Below are 24,296 nucleotides of genomic sequence, written 5' to 3'. Positions count from 1 at the left end.
GACCCAAAAAGACTGAATGCTGTCATAAATTCAATGGGCGCTTCAACAAAGTATTAGTTACAGGGTGTGCATATTTGTGCAACCACATTACTTAAGTTCTTCATTTTTTCTTTCCACCTGAAAATATTTCAGTTTTATTTTGTTCAGATTATAGTGACATTAAAGGTGTAAAAAGTCCTGAAATATTTCTTCTTGGATATGTTTTTTTACATGGAAAAAAATGGATACTTTAACAGGGGTGTGTAGACTTTTTAGATCCACTGTAACATATGTTCAACTGTTGCTGAGGCACTTGGGCTAGTAGAAAAGTGCCTCCTATTATCTATTGAAGTGTGTAAGGGACTCCACCATTGATTACTGGTGGTTTGTTAGAAAGACTTAGTTGTTTATGGTGAACTCTTAGAGAAAAAGGGGCTGGTATTCTGTCCTGTACTTGCATAGGGGGTCTCTGTTGCTTGTGTGCATCCCTTAGTTTTACTTAAAAAATAAAAAATAAAATAAATAGAAGTTAAAAAACAGGAGCAGCTGAATGTGGGCGGAACTTTTGTGTGAGTGACAGCTCTGCTTTTAGATGATGGATTCCGTTTTACTGTCTCTTAGTCTGGTGTTTGGAGATTGGCAGATGCGTTTTTGGGAATTATGGACTTCTTATAAATTACAAGCTGCAGTGGCGTCACATGAAAGCTATGCCAACAAGTAATGTCCTTACTACAAAGCAGTGCTAAGCCAGTCTATGGCTTCTGTAAAAGAAATGATGAAGCCTTTAGGTGAACACGCGATTATCGCCAATATATGGGCTCCCTGCCTGGATAGCAGTTATCTGATATTAGAGAATTCTGCCGCCAGTTTGACCTCATTTAGCAGGAAAACTGTTTGTTGCCAGTAGCAGAAAAGCGTCTGGGAAGTGAGAGCATGAACACGAGTGCGGGTCCAGAGGTTAAGTGATATTTTACTGCCTGTAAAATTATATAGCATCTAATAACAGCAGAAAATTCCAGTCTAGCTCCATCTGACATACAAATGGCTCCAACGTAGTACGAAGAGTATAAGTTACATAATGACACGGGAGCGGCTCAGTAATGGCGCTGCTCAAATTTGACTCTGATATGGCGAGTGATTGATTTTCCAGAAAATTTGGGTTATTATCATTACACCACAGTGAATTAAAGGGACTGTGTCACCAGATTTTTGCTCCCCGTCTGAGAGCAGTATAATCCAACAATGTATCACTTACTGGGCTGTGTGCTGCAATTGTGATACAGTCACAGTTTTTTCTTCTCTAAAGGTACCTTCACACGAAGCGACGCTGCAGCGATAGCGACAACGATGCCGATCGCTGCAGCGTCGCTGTTTGATCGCTGGAGAGCTGTCACACAGACCGCTCTCCAGCGACCAACGATGCCGAGGTCCCCGGGTAACCAGGGTAAACATCGGGTTGCTAAGCGCAGGGCCGCGCTTAGTAACCCGATGTTTACCCTGGTTACCAGCGTAAAAGTAAAAAAAACAAACAGTACATGCTCACCTGCGTGTCCCCCAGCGTCCGCTTCCTGACACTGACTGAGCTCCGGCCCTAACAGCACAGCGGTGACGTCACCGCTGTGCTTTCACTTTCACTTTAGGGCCGGCGCTCAGTAAGTGTCAGGAAGCAGACGCTGGGGGACGCGCAGGTGAGTATGTACTGTTTGTTTTTTTACATTTACATATGGTAACCAGGGTAAACATCGGGTTACTAAGCGCGGCCCTGCGCTTGGTAACCCGATGTTTACCCTGGTTACCAGTGTAAAACATCGCTGGTATCGTTGCTTTTGCTTTCAAACACAACGATACACGGCGATCGGACGACCAAATAAAGTTCTGGACTTTATTCAGCGACCAGCGACATCACAGCAGGATCCTGATCGCTGCTGCGTGTCAAACGAAACGATATCGCTAGCCAGGACGCTGCAACGTCACGGATCGCTAGCGATGTCGTTTCGTGTGAAGGTACCTTAAATCTAGCAGTTCTCTGAATGCTGAGCTGTGCATTTCCCCGCCCACACCCCTGATTGGCAGCTTTCTGTGTACACTGTGCCAATGAGTGGTGTGGGCGTGGCTGGACTACCTGGAAGCAGGATTACTAGTCCTCTAATGATAATCTCTAACAGTGATTTTATTAAAACAACACCAAGCAGCCCAGTAAGTGACACATTGCTGGAATCAGGGTCCCTGTCTCTACATTATGCTACCCTCAGATTAGGTGGCAAAAACCTGTTGACAGATTCCCTTTAAATGGTAGTTTCACCCATGACATATAATTCATCTCTTGGATTGTCCAATTTTTCATTCATCTATACAATTAAGCATATATTATTGAAAATATCTCTTAGACCCAGTGAGGCTGGTGTATTTACTTTGGAAACCCATGTCAGAATAGCTGTATAATCCTCATAATAAAACAAGTCCAGTTAGGGTTCCTTTTAATATCAGGCAGGAAAATTCTTACAAATGGACTATACGGCCTTCCTAATACGGATTTTCAAAATAAGTTTCCTAGCCTCATCAGGTATAAGAGTTTTATCTGATAATGTATAAAGCTCATTGTTATTATATGTAATTTATTGGTATATGGTTATTACGCACTTCTAGAGGAGTAGAAATAAGAGGTGAACCCCAGAGAGGGACAATACTGGAGATTTTGTATGGAGCATACCCCCCACCTCTCAAATAAAGCACGCTATGAAATGGAAATATCCCTTTAAGAAAATATTTTGTTTCTCCATCCAACTATATCAGGATTTGGAAAATCCAGATGGTACATTTACAGTTCAAAGCACTGGAAAACAACAGACTAGTCATCCTGGATTAGCGCCCGCTGGTCTTAGTCTACATGAGAAAAGAATGGCGATAAAAATCTAGGTTTAATCAGACTACAGACATGTCACATTTATCAGATGGAGAGAAATATGTTTTGGGTTTAGAATGCAGGAAAAAATTGTAATGTTATTTTGCTTCATATAAAATCAAGCACAGACGATTTAAGAATTCTCATTGGCAATTGGTATCCCTCCTTTTTTAGAAGACATGTTTACATTTTAGGGAGAAAACAACGTAATATAATTGATTTTATTTTAAGTATGGCACCAGAGGTGATGCACCATCACATTTTCTGGATTATTAAAAGTCCAAAACACTGCAACTGTACAAGCCCATTAACATTACTGTCTTATGTGCACTGTTCTTTGATGTGCCTAAAGAGGAATATGTTTTCTTTTAGAATTCTAAAAATATAACGGTGGTATGCTCCAGTTGTCCATCCTCACCTTCCCGTTTGATTCGGCGTAGGCTGAAATGATTAGTGCAAGAGGACAGCAATTGAGAAAAAACATGATTTTGCGGTACTCTCTTGGGAGAAGTTTACACTATGTGGGTCTTCATAACTAGGGATGGGCAAACTCAAACAGTAAAGTTAGGGGCCTGTACCGAACACCTAGTGTTACTGTTCGGGCAAAGTTTGTTGAAATCAGCCAATCAACAAGCTTTACAAACAAACAAAAAAAGATGTGGGGTCTCGTCTATTTTTGATAGCCAGCGCAGGCAAAACAGACAGATTCGGGCTGCAGCCCCCAGCTGTCAGCTTTATATTGGCTGGTTATCAAAAATAGGACGGTCCCCATACAATTTTTTAAATAATTTAATAAAATATTTTTTTTAAAATGGCATGGGATCCCTGACAGCTGGTTGCTGGTATTCTTAGACTGGGAAGGTGCCATGGATATTGGTCCTCCCTAGCCTAAAAATAAAGGCAGAGACATAGTAAAGTCCTTTAATTGAAATAAACACGTAGACTCCTTATTTGAAATAAAATCTCCCCGACCCTCTTTTAACCATTTATTCACCAAAAATAAAAATAAAAAAGCAAAGTTGTACTCACCTTTCCGCCGATAATCCATTAATGGCCATGTCCCACGACAATCCAGATGGTTTGGAGTGCGGTCACATCGGTGATGCAACCGCTCACCACGCCAGCTGGAACACACCGAACAGAATGTGAGAAGCTCTAGCTGTGTCTGGCAGTAAACTTTAATGACGTCTCCGCCAGTCACATGCAGCCAAATTCTCATGCTCTTCTCAGTGTGAACCAGCTGGCGTGGAGAGCAGTCGCATCACTGATGTGACCGTTCTACAAACAATCCGGATCGTCATGGGACATGGCCATTAATGGACCAATGGTGGAACGGTGAATATAACTATGCTTTTTTATTTTAATATTTGGTGAATAAATAGGTTGGGGAGCTTTTATTTCAAATAAAGAAGTCTGTGTGTGTTTATTTCAATTAACGGACTTTACTCTCTCTGCCTTTATTACATTTGGCATTGGGGTTAGTAAAGGGGGTGCCTTATAGATTTCTCTCCATTACTAACCCATTGGCTTGATGTCAGTGGCCATAAAACTGCTGACGTCAACCCCACAACTATTACCCCACTTTCCACCGTATCAGGGCAAGTGGGAAGAGCAAGGCTAAACACCAGAATTTGCACCTCTTATGGATGAGCTACTTCTAGGGCAACTTAGGACTGATGTTCTTAGTCTGGGAAGGGGCCAATATCCATGGCCCCTTCCTAGGCTATTAATCTCAACCCTCAGCTTTCTGCGGAGCCTTTGCTAGTTAGTAAATATAGGGGGACCCCACGTCTTTTTTTGTTTTGGGGGGCTCTCCCATATAATAACCAGTAAAAGCTAAGCAAACAGCTGTGAGCTGATATTAATAGCCTGGGAACCTTTATGGCTATTGGCCCCTTCCTAGAATATTAACATAAGCCTCCATCCATCAACTTTTCCTCAGCAGGTTATGAAAATGATGGGGGACTCACCATTTTTTATTAACAAGTACAGTAAAATACACACCGAGGTAACAGTAGTTCACAGCCTTAAGGTGTTCCAACAGCTGGAAACCCAAGTAACCTTAACCCCTTCCCCACCTTAGGTTATTCAGCTTTTGAGTTTCCGTTTTTTGCTCCCTTTCTTCCCAGAGCCATATTTTTTTAATTTTTTGTCAATATGGCCGTTTGAGAGCTTGCTTTTTGCGGGACGCGTTATACTTTTAAACAACACCATTGGTTTTACCACGTAATGTTCTGTAAAACGGGAAGAGTACCATGAAATTGTAAAAAAAAGTGCAATTCGACAATAGTTTTGTTTTTTTTACCAAGTTCACTAAATGCTAAAACTAACCAGCCATTATATTTCTCCAGGTCATTGATTTTCTAGATACCAAACATGTATAGGTTCTTATTTAAGTGGTGAAAAAATGCCAAGTTTGTTGTAAAAGTTTGTAATAAAAAAAAATAATAATAAGTTGCCATTTTCCTAGACCTGTATCCATTTTTCTAAATCTGGGGTTGACTGACAGCTTATTTTTTGCGTGCCCAGCTGACGTTTTTATTTATATCATTTTGGGTAGATATGATCTTTTGATCACTCGTTATTGCATTTTAATTTAATGTCGAGGCTACAAAAAAAATGTAATTATATCGTTTTGATTTTTTTTCTCGTTATCCTGTTTAGCGATCAAATCATTTTTTTATATACAGTGGGGCAAAAAAGTATTTAGTCAGTCAGCAATAGTGCAAGTTCCACCACTTAAAAAGATGAGAGGCGTCTGTAATTTACATCATAGGTAGACCTCAACTATGGGAGACAAACTGAGAAAAAAAAATCCAGAAAATCACATTGTCTGTTTTTTTATCATTTTATTTGCATTTTATGGTGGAAAATAAGTATTTGGTCAGAAACAAAATTTCATCTCAATACTTTGTAATATATCCTTTGTTGGCAATGACAGAGGTCAAACGTTTTCTGTAAGTCTTCACAAGGTTGCCACACACTGTTGTTGGTATTTTGGCCCATTCCTCCATGCAGATCTCCTCTAGAGCAGTGATGTTTTTGGCTTTTCGCTTGGCAACACTCCCTCCAAAGGTTTTCTATAGGGTTGAGATCTGGAGACTGGCTAGGCCACTCCAGGACCTTGAAATGCTTCTTACGAAGCCACTCCTTCGTTGCCCTGGCGGTGTGCTTTGGATCATTGTCATGTTGAAAGACCCAGCCATGTTTCAACTTCAATACCCTTGCTGATGGAAGGAGGTTTGCACTCAAAATCTCACAATACATGGCCCCATTCATTCTTTCATGTACCCGGATCAGTCGTCCTGGCCCCTTTGCAGAGAAACAGCCCCAAAGCATGATGTTTCCACCACCATGCTTTACAGTAGGTATGGTGTTTGATGGATGCAACTCAGTATTCTTTTTCCTCCAAACACGACAAGTTGTGTTTCTACCAAACAGTTCCAGTTTGGTTTCATCAGACCATAGGACATTCTCCCAAAACTCCTCTGGATCATCCAAATGCTCTCTAGCAAACTTCAGACGAGCCCGGACATGTACTGGCTTAAGCAGTGGGACACGTCTGGCACTGCAGGATCTGAGTCCATGGTGGCGTAGTGTGTTACTTATGGTAGGCCTTATTACATTGGTCCCAGCTCTCTGCAGTTCATTCACTAGGTCCCCCCGCGTGGTTCTGGGATTTTTGCTCACTGTTCTTGTGATCATTCTGACCCCACGGGGTGGGATTTTGCGTGGAGCCCCAGATCGAGGGAGATTATCAGTGGTCTTGAATGTCTTCCATTTTCTAATTATTGCTCCCACTGTTGATTTCTTCACTCCAAGCTGGTTGGCTATTGCAGATTCAGTCTTCCCAGCCTGGTGCAGGGCTACAATTTTGTTTCTGGTGTCCTTTGACAGCTCTTTGGTCTTCACCATAGTGGAGTTTGGAGTCAGACTGTTTGAGGGTGTGCACAGGTGTCTTTTTATACTGATAACAAGTTTAAACAGGTGCCATTACTACAGGTAATGAGTGGAGAAAAGAGGAGACTCTTAAAGAAGAAGTTACAGGTCTGTGAGAGCCAGAAATCTTGATTGTTTGTTTCTGACCAAATACTTATTTTCCACCATAAAATGCAAATAAAATGATAAAAAAAACAGACAATGTGATTTTCTGGATTTTTTTTTCTCAGTTTGCCTCCCATAGTTGAGGTCTACCTATGATGTAAATTACAGACGCCTCTCATCTTTTTAAGTGGTGGAACTTGCACTATTGCTGACTGACTAAATAATTTTTTGCCCCACTGTATATTGATAGATCGGGCGATTCTGAATGCGACAATACCAAATATGTGTTTGTTTGTTTTTCAATTCTTTTATTTTGAAAGGGGCGAATTTATATATATATTTTTTAAATATTTTTAAAAACATTTTTTTTTACTTTTCACTAGCTTCAATAGTCTCTTCTGATTGCCTGTGCTACACACAGCAAAACTCACTTGTTATGACCTCCGGCCACTGAGCGGCGCTCACAGCTATCCAGCAATGACAGCCACAGGTGTCTCCTGTGGGTTGTCATGCAAAGCCATTGGCAACCTGCGGTCATGTGACGGGTGCTGATGGGCGGGGTTTGTGACGCGCTTCTGGCCCGATCATGTTAAATGCTGCTGTCAGAGATAGACAGCGGCTTTTAACATGTTAACAGCCAAGGGTGGATCGCGATTCCACCCGCAGATTTTAAGGACACATGTCAGCTGTTGAAATCAGCTGACATGTGCCGGAAAAGTTGCTGGCTCATCGCCAGAGCCCACAGCAAACAGGGGGAGGCGACCTTGGACGTATATATACATCCAAGGTCGTAAAGTGGCTAAAGTGTCCCTCAAAGTTTCCCATGAGGTTTCTCGGTCTCGCGCACAGTGTGGGAAGGACTAAGTGCAACACTAAGGCATGAGGGGAAGCTCAGACACTAGGGAGTGGGTGACTAGAGGCCCCTAGGCAGATCTAAGAACACCTTAACTGCTATCCTAGCACTAAATTGGTTCCTCACCAATTGCCGAGCAGGAAACCTAAGCCCTGTATCTCCCTAGAGCTAAGCCCTGGATAAGGAGGGGGTGGGATGCGCACCGGTCAGTCCCCACTGTAAATTAAAGATAAAAAGGTAGACAGACAAGGGGTATGAACTTACTTTGAGCAGACTTAGAGAGGTAACACCAAACATCCTCAAACAGCTTCAGAGAGGAAGTTAGGCGACGGCTATAGCTCTGAGCCTTCACAAGGGAATAATATGAATATCACCAGCGACTCTCTGCAGCAGACTGGGAATTTATAAACACCCAGGTCCTGGTGTTTCAACTAGAGCCAGAGGAAGGCTGCCACTGGGTCCAAGAGTCAGAAGGATTAAGGAGGGGTCTGTAATGCAGACAGTCTGTTGCAGCTGACACACCCGTGAAACTCGGTGGCTGTAAACGCTGCTCTGCTATTCATTAAATATCTATATTAGTAATTTATTAATTGAAATTTGCATCAATCACATGTGTCTTATGCTCCGTATAGCTCCAAACCCCATAGTCAACGTTTAAAATATTTTGTAGAAAAAGTTAACGATCACCGCTCCCCGGACCTCAACTTGTTTCTCGCTTGCTCCAGTCTTGTTTTCACTGAGAAGCCACCAGCCTTCTTTACACCATGGGTCTTGTCTGGTCTTCAATGACCCCAACGCCAAATAGATCTCACGACATTATGACATTGCAGTTGTCGCAGACCTCACGTGTCATAATAGTGTATGGCAGGCCATGACGGTCAAAAATCAGGCCAGAATGACCAAGTAGGATGCTGCGCATACAAGATTTGGGCAAGAGAGATTTGGTGGTTTATATATATTTTGTTTTTTAAATTTTTTAACACTTTCCCAACACTTTTAAATGCAGCAAAATGTCATCCAGTCGGCTGTCTTTTTTGCTGGATTCATGCGAGTCATAATAGCAAAAGATTCAGATTTTGGGAAAATCTGAATTTTCTGTCAAATTGAAGGCAAATTTAAGTCTCTCCTCCCATATATGTATAAAACGCATTAATAAAAAACATATGCGTAAATACAATGTACAATATATATGAATTTCTCATTCTGTTGGAAAATTATTTTATTTTTACATTTTAAATCATCCAAACGTATCAGATTTTTACAGCCGGTGTTTCCTTTTTCTAATGGATCAATATTTAATATAAGAAATGTGAACTACTATACTGAGACGAATGCATGCCATGGTAATAAATAAAGTATTATACAAATGGTGGGAAAACTAAGCCTCGTAGTGAACAAGTAGACTCGGGTTTCCACATCGGTAAAATATGTTTTCTGGGAAGCATGAATATTAAAAAATAATGTTTTCTTTTGCTTCAGCACATGGCATGATATTATTTTTGCATGAGGTTTTGCTCTATAGGATAACATATTCTCCATTTTCTCACACACCACATTTTTTTCATCTTGTCTGTACCGCTAATTATTCTGTGATGGGTGGCGGTTTCAGAACCCACCACAATTTTATACGGTTTATGGCAGGAAAGGAAGCCAATATAGCATAGACATAATATCGAATATACAGAATAATACCAGAATGTGTAAGACAATATAGAACATATTAATGTTACATCGATAGTGAAATTACTCATAAATGATGCATAAATTATGTTAAATCTATATTTTTTTTAAATTGGGAAACTTTTTTCTTTTTATTATTGTACGAGCTGTATTAAAAACAATGATAGGAATCTTGCTTTTCTCATAATGGCCACTAGGGCTACTTTAGACTCATACTTCCTGTTTTAAGAAGAGTTTTCAGGAGTTTCATTATCATCACAGGCATGATTACAGTGACAGGTAACACAGCTGATACTGCAGGATCCACCAGTTACAATTGACATAGACAGTAAAATAGATAAATAAATCAAACTAGTCAGCATGACTTATCTGGTGTGAGATCAGAAGAAAATATCTAATTTGTTTTACAGAATCAGCTCCACTCTTCAATACAGGTTTCGTCTGGTTTTACCACTCAGGACCATTTAGTTCATTAGAGTTGAGCTGTAGACACATGGAAAATCACCGAGGTAAGCCATTGTAGGACTGGTCCACCGGAAGACTGGATGACTATCTTGTGGACCCAAAATCTGACCCAACAATTGGACCCAGTGTCTCAGTAGAGAACATCTGTCTTTAGAAATGACCTTTTTGTTTTCGTGTAAATAACATATTAAAATGTATTGTTGTAATGTAACTAGTGTCATGGTTAGGACATGGTTAATGTCCTGTTCTCTCAGGGTTAATTTTGCTGGCCTCCCTTTCGATCTGGGAGGGGTATTTATACTCACTCCAGACTAGGATTCACTGTCAGCTATACTTTCCGTTCTAGTCTGTGTGCCTGACCTCTGAAGTGTGTGCCCGTGCGTTACTCTGTTTGTTCTTCTGAATTTCTGACCTCTGGCTTCACTTCTGACAATCCCCTGTCTAACCCCTTTGGTACTTCGTGATCTCCTGACTCCGATTTTAGCTTGTTTGACTACTCTCTTGTGTTTATCTCTTCTCTGCACCCCGGCGTCTGGCTCCACCCTGACCAACTCCTACTCTGTCACATGTTTCAGGTCCCGGTTGTTACCTGGTTAGTTCCTGGCGCGTTGCTCATCTTCCTTGCTGCTGTGGGCAGCGTTTCCCACAGCAGTAGTACCCGGGAGCCGTGACAACTATAAGTGTATGTGCATGTTTTGTAATAATAGACAGTAGACCATCAGAATCATCTCCTCTGGTAAAACCCAGAAACCTTGGCCAGAAACTGAGCCGAGCCACTAAAACCTAAAACTTTGATGGAACATTCACACTGTCATTTATTATATGAATTTGGCATATTTTCTGGGAAATGTACAGACATAAATGTCAAACATATCCATTTTATTTTTGCCTTTTGTTAGGTCGGGATACATTTTTCATCAATAGACTACTTTGTTCTATACCGTATACCATTCGACAACAGTCGATATTCCTAGACTGTTGCTATATTCCTCCCGCGTAAAATGAAAACAGTCTGGACACGCCGCCGGTGCCAGAACTGTTCCAGCGCTAATGGACCACTTCACTCTCACTTTCAATCGGACGGAACACCCAGAAGAAGTGAAAACTGCTGCTGTTCTCTGACTTCCTCCAATCACAGTTACTTCCGAATGTGGTGGGAGTGAAGCAGATTCTGATTGGCTGCAGGGCTCACGTGGCATAACAATGTCACGCAAGCCCCAGGAGACCCAGGCACCGGCTTTGTTGGAATGGTACCAGAATAGGTTTTTTTTTTTTCATACAGGGAAATATAGCAAGTGAGAAGGGGTTGTCCAAATAGTGGAAAACTTCTTTAAGGCTATGTTCACACTGATTTTTTTTCAGGAGTTTTTAGATTGGCAAGTCTACAAAATCCTTCTAAAAAATAGCTTCAGAGTATGTACACATGGCATTATTTGGATACCGGTGCGCCCACCGTGTTTTCTCAAGTGAAGCCGCCCATGTCACTTCTTTTAACCGCTTAAGGGTTTCCGAACCCAGGAGAAGTTAAAAGATGTGACATAAGGTGGAGTTAGTTCATTTTATTGGGTGCTTTTGTGGCACTTTTTCAGGGCAGAATCCAACTTAAAAAAAGACCCTGTGTGCTATCCTTCTCAAAGATGTGACATCCACTCTTTTTTTTCCACCAGACATTTATCAGAACCTTGTTCAGAAACAAAAAAGTCTTATAGCAAAGCGAATTTCCCATATAAATGAATAGGAACAGTTTTTGCAGCATAGGATAGAGGATTTTGGAGAAGATCTGCACCATAAAACTCTTCAAAAATCCTAGTGTGCGTATATCCTACGTACCCATGTACACAGAAGTATCCTCCGAGCATGTAGGGTGCACACAAAGTATGTTGGCTTCATAGTATATACATATGGAATGAGGTCTAAGGGGTAACGTTTCTCCTTGTGGAGAGTGACATACCGGCTCTGACATGCCAAGGTGAGGAGCCTTATTTCCCGTGCAATGTTCCTCTAGGAAACCTAATATGCAAATTGCCTCATCGGGGAGGAACAGGACTTGAACTCTATAGTGCCACCTGCTCGAAACAGCAATCATACAAGTCGTTATTGACCTATTAACGAGCACTGAAATGTGACTTAGGACAAAAGCCAAATCAGAATCTCAATTTGAAGACACGGCGTTTTGGGGTACTGCCCCTCATCAGTGCAAAGTATGAGAACTGATTTGGCTAGGTGAGAGACTCTGGACTGAGTCCTCATGGGTAACATTTCTCCTTGTGGAGAGTGACATACCGGCTCTGGCATGCCAAGGTAAGGAGCCCATGTGTATGACCCCTTACGCCATGTACCGCCACACTGCACATGTATCAGTAAATCATGCAGTATTCATAGATCTTAACAAGACTGTTACTTGACATTATCTCATTGATTTGTATGACCAGGTCTTCGGATTATGGAACTACGTATACGAAGCTGAACCTGCAGCCCGGTGTCACCACAGTGATTGACAAGTTCTACATCTGCCCCACCAACAAGAAGAAGGTAAGCTGTACCCACCTCTTACTCTGGACTGTGTCCTGGTTGGTTGTCAAAGCCCGGGCTAGCATTGACTGTTCCTCCCTTTTGTCTCTTGGCATGTTCATATATGATGGATATTGTATAAGTATAGTATAAGTATTGAATGATGTCGTTATTCTGGCAATATATGAATCTGTGATGTCATTCACCTTGGACTTATGTAGACTTGTATGATTTTGTGACATCATAGAACCGTTTTTTTATGGGTGATTAATTATTCTGCTGTGATAAAACTTATGAGTTCAGCCTTAATTTTCATGTCATCACACTGGTATTATAAAAGCATTGTTTTATGTTGCTACATCACCAATGTTGGCCTTATATAGGCCTTTCTGTATGGAAAGTTATGCCATCGCTTACCCAATTCTTGTCACTGCATGATGTGACATCACTTAAAGGAAAATTTGTATCATGAGAAAATGACCTATATGTATTATTAAAAATATTGGCAATGATTTTTTATTTTTCAGATCACAATCCTTTTTATTTAATGTTTATATGTAAAATGGAAGCGGTGATCTTAAATGTCAAAATCACCTTCAACCCCAGTCCAGAGCCTCTGACCGAGCCAAATCAGAATTAATACTTTGCCCTGATGAGAGAAACAGCCTGAAACACTGTGTCTGCACATAGAGATTCTGGTTTGGCTTTTATTCAAAGGCTTATTGCAAGGCTCGTTAAAGGGTCAAAATTGACTTATAGGATCGCTGCTTCCAATAGGTGGAGCTAGAGATCTAGTCTTCTTTCATTGTGAAAAGACAATTCGCATATATAATTTCCCAGAGGAGCATGCATGGCTTATAAGTCTCCTCACTCTGACATGCCAGGCTTGGCTTGTCACTCTCCACAACGAGAAACGTAACCTCTCCCAAAAAAGTTTAGAATTCTTGCAATTTTCACATTGGCCACTGGGGCCATCTTTGACTGTTGCTTTCTGCTATTTAAGGAAGAATTTTTAGCAGTCTCATTACCATCACAGGCAGGATTAACGTGACAGGTTAAACCAGCTGATAACACCGGATCCAGCAATCACAATAGGCCACATCACTGCTCACCTATTTCCCCTCCATTCACAGTGACTTTTGCACAACTAATGTGTTATTTCCTGTTAGAACAGGAAGTTATAAACTAAAAAAGCCCCTGTGGTCATAGTGAAAATTGCAAGTTTTCTATTTTTTATTTTTAATACTGATCATGATATGGAAAAAAAAACATCACTAACAATTTTTTTTAAGCATACATGTAACATAAAAACCTGATTTAAACAGTAGGTCATTTTCTGATGACACATTCCCTTTAAACTGACATTTTAAACATTACGTAATCTGTGATTTTTGCCCTGTATATAGTTTATGGATATCACAGACCGCAGGTTTTATATGGCATAGGTGACCCTGGCGTTAAGTACAGAGGACATGCAGTACAGTATATACACTGTATGATGTCACATACCCCGGCTCTATTATATATCTATGTACAGTATAGCCTCTGATATTGGGGCTATCAATTAATAGAATTGTTAGCCAATGTGCAGTATATACTGTATTGTATGCTGATGCCATGACATCACTGACCTCCATTTTTTTAATGCTCTGAATGGATATGCCGAATGAATAACATTAATCCAATGGGTTTTAATGGCCAACTCCATCAGATGCTTCCTATGGTCGTCCCCCATAGAAATCCCAACCCCCAAATGCCCTGATGTTCAGCTGTTCCATGGCCCATATGGCTCCTATAGAGCTCAATCCAATGTTTAATAGTGGACCTTTCTGAGATGATCCCCGTAAATAGCCCATTGACCCAGGGTTTTGGCAACTTGACATCTTATGCCCCTTCTCTATTTGATGGGGGGCAATGCATCGCTGCCATTTTTGTATCTCATGTTCTCAGATTCATTCTGCTTGCTTAGGCCTGCGCTCTATAGGGACGCTGTGCTTTCTTCTGCAGCTTGAGATTGGCATTTATCTGTGCATGTTCGATGTGGCTGGGATGTAAATGTGGTCCACTGCCTCTTTCAGGACGGTGGCGCGGCCTGACGCTATGATATGTCCCTACCGGCGCATGCGCAATCCGGCTGAGACACCAATGCGTTCCACGGCAGATTCTGGGCCAGCGGTGCATAATGTTAAGATAAAACTATGTATGCGCGGTACAGCTGCTGCGCTAGGCATCTTAATATGGTGGCACTTCAGATATTGATACTATTCCTATAGTCCTTTTCATGCTGCCTGAGGGGCACCATCCCTGTACATGCCATGTCACGCCACCCTGGTCTTTAGTAACTCTATGAGCATCTTGTCCATATGCACGGGGACATCTTATAACTGCATACGAGCACCCCAGGTCACAGCTTAATGCTAAGTACCCACTATTATTTTCAGTATGTACTCCTGATGAAGCTACTTAGGTGAAACGCAGTATAGCATTCTATGTGTAATTGGAGAATGGTCTTTGAATATGACTTATAACTTATATTGTATCTAATGGGACACGTTCATGCCCATGATGTCACACTCCCTCACTTTATATGTGCAGATATCCTTTTCTGCTTTTATGCTGCAGTTTCAGCCTACGAAAGTGTGTTCATTTATGGTAGATTGATTGCTGATGCTCGTAGTGTGTGACCTATAACTGTATATTTTCTTGCTAAACTCTTTAGGGCATAATAGAATGGACCTATTATGGCCATCCTGCGTTGAGCTGGGGCTCCATTTGCGCTTTTTAGGGTGCCAACCTCCGCAGTAAGGTAGAACTATATTTAGATGGTTAACAGGGTGACTTTTTTCATCTCATTCAAACTTCAAGACTCCCCCTCTTACCACTTCAGCTGATACGGTTTTGATATCTAGTACCACTCCACTACCATCGATTGGCCCAATTGGATTGAGAACATTTAATTATTATTGTTTAGTGTATTTTTCTGTGAACCAATTGTCATTTTATTATGTGACGCTACATGTGACATCACTGACCTCCATATTTTAATATCCATTGCATGATACTATGATGTCACTGACCTACACCCTGTCATACATTGCATTACTATGTGACGTCCCTGACCTTGATCATTTTTTACATTGCATTACAATGTGACATTGATAACCAGCCATTATAAAGCTGACAGCTGAGGGTTGTATCTGGCAGCTGTCGGTTTTGCCTGCGATAGTTATCAAAAATAGAAGAGACCCTACGTCATTTATTAAATTTATTTACCGTATTTATAGCACAGTGGCACCTGCTCTTACTGTTCTCTACTTTCTCATCAGCCGACGCCTGTGAACAGTGGTAACGTATTTTAACGCTGGTCAAAGCTGCTCTCATCTAACAGCGTGGGAACCGCTGCTCTCTGATCGGCGGTAACTAACTAACAGAGCCACCAATGTTTTTCGCTCTGTCACACAGGTGACAACTTGGGAAACAGCCGAAGTCTGGGGTGCTTAACCCTACCAGTAAGACGGACCTCCTGGAGAAGTCCATGTTTGGGGTCTGTGCACAGACACTAGGTGTTCGGTAAGGGCCTCGAACTTTAATGTTCGGGTTAGCCCATTTCTAATGATAAATCTGACAGCTGAGGGTTGCAGCCTGCAGCTCTCAGTTTTTCCTACGCTGGCTATCAAAAATAGAAGAGACCCCATGTTATTTGTTACACTTATTTATAGCACATGCACCGGCTGATGACTACTCCCATCAGCAGCGCCACAGCTGGTGGCTCACGCTGTCATTTGACAGCATGGGAACCAAAGCTCTCTGGCCAGCGGTAATAATCTTACCACCTATTAGAGCCCGTGTTTGCCTCCCTTTCAAGCAGATGACAGCGTGTGAGCAATGGATGTTTGGGCCCTCATTCATCTGGTTCGGGTTCAGTTACTGTTCTGGTGCCCAAACCAAAACTTTTTAGTTGTTCGGCCGGACCCACTGGACTTGAACAGCCACATGAGTTTGCCCATCACTATTTATCATGGCTGGTTATCATGAATAGAGGGGTCCACACATTTGTTTTTTTTTAATTATTAATTAAATAAATAATTTTGTTCCACCATACAGGGTCCATGTACACTACACTGGCCCCATGGTGAGCATCACTCTTCCTCTCTTTTTTTTATTTTTCATAGTAATTTACTGTATCTCACATAATATTTAATAAATTGATTCTTTATTAGTTTTTGTAGTATTATGATTCCTTTATTCCTATTGTAGGTTTCAGATAGTGAGCTATCAATCAAGCTAAAAAGGCTGGTGCTGGGCTGGGGAAATTTCCAGGGAGGCAGAGGCTTGTAAAGTGCTCCATCACATCCAGAGCACTTAATTTTTAAAGAACCCCTCCCATGAATATTTTTTTTTTTCATTAAACCTGTGTATATTAGCATGTAGGGTAGTGTGAGTGAATTAATATACCTGCCTACCGCCACTATATCTGGGATCAAACTCCGTTTTTTTCCTCTTTTCCATGACGTCACCACTCTACAGACTCTCGGAGTCACTCTGTGCTCTATACATGACCCGGAAGTCTCTTTTACAATTCCGGACCATTCTGTCGCTCTATAGACTTACATTGTAAAGCCACTTCCAATTCACGCAGAGCGCAGTCTGATCTGGAGAGTTTGCCGAGCAGTGATGTTACTGAGAAGAGGAGCAGAACGGCACTGGGTCCTGGAGAAAATGTCAGTAGGTGAGTATATTAATACACTCACACTACACTACACTACATGAATAAATTCACAGATTTAATGAAGAAAACATTAATGGGAGAGCTTCTTTACTTTGCGTATGAATTAAAATACTAATTTCACAGGAATGCAGCAACAGATAGAACATATAAAGGTGTTGATGATTGATGTTGATGAAAGAAATGCACAATCACACTTTTAATTGCAGAATCATAACTTTTCTGCACAAAAAAAACCCGCTGCAACAAATCTGCACAAAAACACGTCGAGAAGGAAATAATACAGCAAAAAATGCAACAAATACGCAATTATCGGAGCAGAGTGCTCATGTGTATTTTGGTGCCGATACGCATTCTCTCACATGGTTATATGGCCTTAGGGTTAAGAATAAAAGCGTTGTGTGACTCCATGACCCGGCTAGTCAGCTCTGATTCCACTGTCATTTCTGTGATAAAACATTGACACTGAGCCTCATTATGACAGTAGATGGGCAATGGTCCTCGGTATTTTCTAATGCTTGCCATCCATTATGTATGTCCCTCAGCTGGATTAAGGATCGGGCAGGATAATTGGCACATGCACTGACCCCGGTTTTAGTAAACCTTTCATCAACCGGTTGGCATCCAGCAGATCGGATTTTTCAGAACCTACAGAAGTGATAGTGGAACAATGGAGCTCAGGTCTGACACAGCTGAAGACTCTCCGGTCGCTGAGATCTGGAGTCATCGTAGTGAATAATTCACATGCTTTCTTCATCTTTTTTTCCCAGGGGTATGTACGGCAGGATATTTTCGCTCAGACCATTAACATGTTTTTTTTTCTGTCCTATAACTTGCTCGTGTCTGAACTGCTGACAGGTTGTATTTTTCAGGAAGGCACAAAACTGCACATTGAAAAGCCATTATCTTGCAGCGAGTGCTTCGCTTGTCAGTTAGAAGTCACCTCTGACAATCGCTATGCCGTATGGCTAGATAAGCGTGTGATAGGAAGACGACGCCATACCGGTCCATTAGGATGGAGAAAAGGAAAGCCCCCTTGTTCCAAACACGCGTCCACCTAAACCGAAGTGATGGGAAATGCTTTCAGACAATAGATCTGAGCGCTAAGATAAGGAGCAAAGCGAGGGAAGTTGGTGGGAGGTAGAGAGAACAAAGAATCTAAAGTCTCAACACAGGTGTGGAGCCGATGTGCGCAAGCAGGATAAAATGGGTCTGAGAATGATCTAAATGATGAGGATATTGCTAATCATGGGCTGTAAAACGTTGACAAAATCTACCAAAAAAATGCTGGTCTTCCAATCTTATTTTACCGCAGATTTTGGTACACTATGATTTTTACCCATTGCATTTCGATTAGCGAAATCTGCTTTAAAAATCTCCAACACAGGACATTCACTAACACCGACAATAAGCATAAAGCAAATGTCCATGTTTCCACCATTCTGTGCTAAATATTTTTATTTCCATTAATATCATTATAGGGGTCAGAGTTTGTTACTGATGCAAAGAAGTAAATTTATAATATAGACATAAAATTAAATGACATATTTTGGGATTCATGAAGCTACCACTACGGTGCGACATTGATGCTTACTACATACTGTGTATCGATATATATATAAATGCATGGAGTTCAAATATGTGCCCACTTCAACGTGAAAAAATGGTGAAAGGTGCTCATAAAATGTCAGGATTTTGGAAAAGCTTCTTTTGTATATTTTTAAAAAAATATTTACCTCCCCCTTCACAAAGACGATTGCACGAGAAAAAGGAAAACTCATTACAATAACGTTTGACAAGGAAGCGCACATCTGACACGGATTTCAATTATTTTTTGCCCTTAACCGCTATTGTGCTGTCTTGCCTCTGCTTTCTAGTGCATTAAGAATTATGAAAAAAAAAAGTGTGATTGTAATTCAAACTATGTAGGACAGATGCCAGCTACACCATAACACTAATCAATCACACTGAGTCTGGCACTGCTGTAGGCGCCTCTTCTGTCTCTCTGTCTTTCTATCAATTGAATGTATATTATTTGCAGACTACGTCTTTCATATTCTTTAGGGCTGCAGTTGTACCAGACAATACTGTTTGGAGTATTTGTCCAATGCTGTAGGGCTCTCTCTTCCTACCTCTATTGCTGAACTCTGACAAACTCTCGCTATCCTAAAATCACCTTCAATTGGCTGCTGCATTTCTTGCATCGGCTTTTATACAGGCTCTGAGAGTCCCTTCTGATTGCCTGTGCTATACCATGTGATGTGATAGCTGCAAAGCATTATGGGGTGGTCAAGTTGGAGTTCATGTCAGTCTTGTTGTATTGATGCAATCTTCTGCAATGCGTAAAAAGAAGGGGAACATTTTTTCGCAATTCACCAGGACCTGCAAATTTAATTAAACCCGATTTGCATGAAATTGATTAGATCATCTCAATCACTTTATTAAATAATCTAAATTTTAATCTAAAGTTTTCAAAGTATGAAAGTTTATTCTATAAGTAAACAAGTATATGGAAATTCCAGAAGAAAATAGCCTCTACAAAGACTGCCTAATATGTAAATTACAAGATATAAATGATACATTGTGTATTGTAAATGTGAAGTAGGAAACACATTGTATGCATATTAACTATGAAGAAAATCATATGGTTCATGTTTATGGCATTCATTTCCTGTGAAAAACGTCAAAAATAACAGTATTCTTTCAAGATGCTTCCAGGTCTATAATTTTCATACGAAGCAGATCTAGTTGTTAGAGGAACCAATGAAATAATGAAAATCTCTAGATCGGTATCATAAAGTAAAAATGATCATTGTTATAGCGTTAAAGAGACTGTGTGTGTTTCAAGTAGGGTCCTAACCCATAGCGTATCAGTATGGTCCTAACTCATGGCGTATCAGTATGGTCCTAACCCATGGATTATCAGTATGGTCCTAACCCATGGAGTGTCAGTATGGTCCTAACCCATGGAATTTCTTTAAGGTCCTAACCTATGGAGTATTGGTATGGTCCTAACCCATGGAGTATCTCTATGGTCCCAACCCATGTTTTATCACAATGGTCCTAACCCATAGAGTATAGGTATGGTCCTAACCCATGGAGTATCGGTATCTTCCTAAACCATGGAATATCAGTATGGTCCTAACCCATGAAGTGTCAGTATGGTCCTAACCCATGGAGTATAGGTATGGTCCTAACCCATGGAGTATCGGTATGATCCTAAACCATGGAATATCAGTATGGTCCTAACCCATGAAGTTTCAGTATGGTCCTAACCCATGGAGTATAGGTATAGTCCTAACCCATGGAGTATCGGTATGATCCTAAACCATGGAATATCAGTATGGTCCTAACCCATGGAGTATCAGTATGGTCCTAACCCTTGGAGTATTGGTATGGTCCTAACCCATGAAGTATCACTATGGTCCTAACCCATGTTTTATCAGAATGGTCCTAACCCATGTTTTATCAGAATGGTCCTAACCCATGTAGTATCGGTATGGTCCTAAATCGTGGAATATCAGTATGGTCTTAACCCATGAAGTGTCAGTATGGTCCTAACTCATGGAGTATAGGTATGGTCCTAACCCATGGAATATCGGTATGCTCTTAAACCATGGAATATCAGTATGGTCCTAACCCATGGAGTATCAGTATGGTCCTAAACCATGTTTTATCAGAATGGTCCCAACCCATGGAGTGTCGGTATGGTCCTAAACCATGGAATATCAGTGTGGTCTTAACCCATGAAGTGTCAGTATGGTCCTAACCCATGTAGTATCGGTATGGTCCTAAATCGTGGAATATCAGTATGGTCTTAACCCATGAAGTGTCAGTATGGTCCTAACTCATGGAGTATAGGTATGGTCCTAACCCATGGAATATTGGTATGATCTTAAACCATGGAATATCAGTATGGTCCTAACCCATGGAGTATCAGTATGGTCCTAAACCATGTTTTATCAGAATGGTCCCAACCCATGGAGTGTCGGTATGGTCCTAAACCATGGAATATCAGTATGGTCTTAACCCATGAAGTGTCAGTATGGTCCTAACCCATGGAGTATAGGTATAGTCCTAACCCATGGAATATTGGTATGATCTTAAACCATGGAATATCAGTATGGTCCTAACCCATGGAGTATCAGTATGGTCCTAACCCTTGGAGTATTGGTATGGTCCTAACTCATGAAGTATCACTATGGTCCTAACCCATGTTTTATCAGAATGGTCCTAACCCATGTAGTATCGGTATGGTCCTAAATCGTGGAATATCAGTATGGTCTTAACCCATGAAGTGTCAGTATGGTCCTAACTCATGGAGTATAGGTATGGTCCTAACCCATGGAATATCGGTATGCTCTTAAACCATGGAATATCAGTATGGTCCTAACCCATGGAGTATCAGTATGGTCCTAAACCATGTTTTATCAGAATGGTCCCAACCCATGGAGTGTCGGTATGGTCCTAAACCATGGAATATCAGTATGGTCTTAACCCATGAAGTGTCAGTATGGTCCTAACTCATGGAGTATAGGTATGGTCCTAACCCATGGAATATCGGTATGCTCTTAAACCATGGAATATCAGTATGGTCCTAACCCATGGAGTATCAGTATGGTCCTAAACCATGTTTTATCAGAATGGTCCCAACCCATGGAGTGTCGGTATGGTCCTAAACCATGGAATATCAGTATGGTCTTAACCCATGAAGTGTCAGTATGGTCCTAACCCATGGAGTATAGGTATAGTCCTAACCCTGGAATATTGGTATGATCTTAAACCATGGAATATCAGTATGGTCCTAACCCATGGAGTATCGGTATGGTCCTAACCCATGGAATTTATCTAAGGTCCTAACTCATGAAGTATTGGTATGGTCCTAACCCATGGAGTATCACTATGGTCCTAACCCATGTTTTATTAGAATGGTCCTAACCCATGGAGTGTCGGTATGGACCTAACCCATGGAGTATAGGTATGGTCCAAACCCATGGATTATCGGTATGGTTCTAACCCATGGAGTATCACTATGGTCTTAACCCATGTAGTATCAGTATGGTCCTAACCCATGGAGTGTCAGTATGGTCCTAACTAGTGATGAGCGAGTGTGCTTGTTACTCGAGTTTTCCGAGCATGCTCGGGTGTTCTCTGAGTATCTTGGGCATGCTCATACATTATGTTTGAGTCCCTGCAGCTGCATGATTTGCGGCTGCTAGACAACCTGAACACATGCAGGGATTGCCTGTTAGGGAATCCCCACATGTATTCAGGCTGTCTAGCAGCCGCAAATCATGCAGCTGCGGAGACAAAAACAGAATCTCCAAGCACGACCAAGATATTCGGAGAACACCCAAGCATGCTCGGAAAACTTGAGTAACAAGCACACTCGCTCATCACTAGTCTTAACCCATGGAGTATCAGTATGGTCCTAACCCATGGAGTATACAAAATCAGGAACTTGGCACAAGTATGTTAAGAAATGAAGTATCTTCTATTCAATTCACACAATCCAAATCAAGTTACATTTGGTCATAAAAACTCTGACCTTCTTCACATGTATCGGATAATAACGTGTCAAAAAAAACCAAACCATGAGCAAATATTCATCCAAAAATTCAGCAAATATAAAATGGATACAAAAAAATCAGTGTGTCGGTTCCGAAATAAGGGAACAATGTGATATCCTTTTATACCGATCTACTTTCGATGATAGACCTCTTAGCGGTCCTCTTACCTGGGATACAATTGATATCCCGGCATTCTTCTTTTTGTCTTTTATCTTTTGTTTCTATTGTGTACACACCGTGTATCATTAGCAGTACTGTGTTCCATATCATTCATTATGTACATCACATTGTTCTCTCATCTTGGATCCGTCATAATGATTGTTTTGTATCCATTATTTTATATTTGCTGAATTTTTCATTTGTATTGCTTGAAATTGAGTAAAAGAAGCTTCATTTCTCCACATACTTGAGAGCCAAGTTCTTCATTTTGGGGTTGACACTTAGTCTCATTTACTTAAAGGGAGTCTTTCAGAACAAAATTACTTTTCAAACCAAGCAGATGTGCTCGATGTTTCCATGGCATATCTCGGTGTACCTTCCCACCTACTTGTTTTGCCTCTATTTCCACTCCCCTTTTCCTTAATGGATGACTATGACTTTACAGGATCCAGAAAAGGTCAGGGATAGATCTAAAACAAGTGGGAAGTGGAAAGAAGCACTGAACTCTTTGACCATGCCTGTGCTTGGTTTGTATATGTCCTTTTTTTCGTTAATTTTTTTCTCAATCTTCTCAATCCGTGAGAATCGGATCACACTCTGATTAGTGATGAGCGAGTACTAGAGTAATTTGTGGCTGCTAGACAGCCTGAATACATGTGAGGATTCCCTAACAAACAGGCAACCCCCACATGTATTCAGGTTGTCTAACAGCCACAAATCATGCAGCTGCGGAGACACAAACATAATCTACGAGCACCAGCAAGATACTTGGAGAACACCTGAGCATGCTCGGAAAACTCGAGTAACGAGCACACTCGCTCATCACTAACTCTGATGATTAGCATAATTGTCTCAATTTTCTCAGATAAAAGAATATATGGTTGCCTGCACTTGCCCTAATTGTGCTGATAGACTCCTTTTGAGATACAAGTGCCACCTTATTTGTTAAAAAAAAAAAACGATTGGAAAGAGGAATGCCACTTCATCTCCTTTCATGGCTTCCTGTCTTTTTTGGGGCTGCTACATGTTATCTCATTGACTGTATATGTTTAAATCATGAATGTTGACTTATTAATATATGTAGGCCATTAGGTTTTAAACCACTTTATAATTATTGCCAACCGTTCTGCAATCTTGACATAAAATATACACCATGATGCATCATTGCTAGAATGGCGCCTGCCTAGGGGAGAAAACATAGGGATTCAGAAGGGGTTGTCCGAGTAGTGGAGAACCCCTTTACTACTCTTCAGACCTCAGAGCATAATAATTGTAATATGTGAAAAACATTTATACTCACCTCATCGCTCAGCTCTCTAGCACATCCGCTCCCTACCGTCACTGGTCCGGTCCTCGTTGCATCTTCAGATTGCCGCTGCTCGCATTGAGTTCCCTGGTCTTCTCATG

General features: G+C 41.0%; 1 protein-coding gene across 3 annotated transcripts in view; it reads left to right on the top strand.

Moving 5' to 3' along the window:
• The window catches only part of SORCS2 (sortilin related VPS10 domain containing receptor 2), a 1,081,958-nt gene that overhangs the window by 555,502 nt on the left and 502,160 nt on the right, over positions 1–24,296 (top strand). For all 3 annotated transcript variants that reach the window (XM_077280087.1, XM_077280089.1, XM_077280090.1), the window contains exon 3: positions 12,356–12,455. In XM_077280087.1, coding sequence (XP_077136202.1) covers positions 12,356–12,455 — 100 coding nt within the window. The remainder of the gene's footprint in view (positions 1–12,355; positions 12,456–24,296) is intronic.

This window comes from Ranitomeya variabilis, chromosome 1 (genome assembly GCF_051348905.1).
Source record: "Ranitomeya variabilis isolate aRanVar5 chromosome 1, aRanVar5.hap1, whole genome shotgun sequence".
Lineage (NCBI taxonomy): Eukaryota > Metazoa > Chordata > Amphibia > Anura > Dendrobatidae > Ranitomeya > Ranitomeya variabilis.
This window is presented reverse-complemented; position numbering and strand designations above follow the sequence as displayed.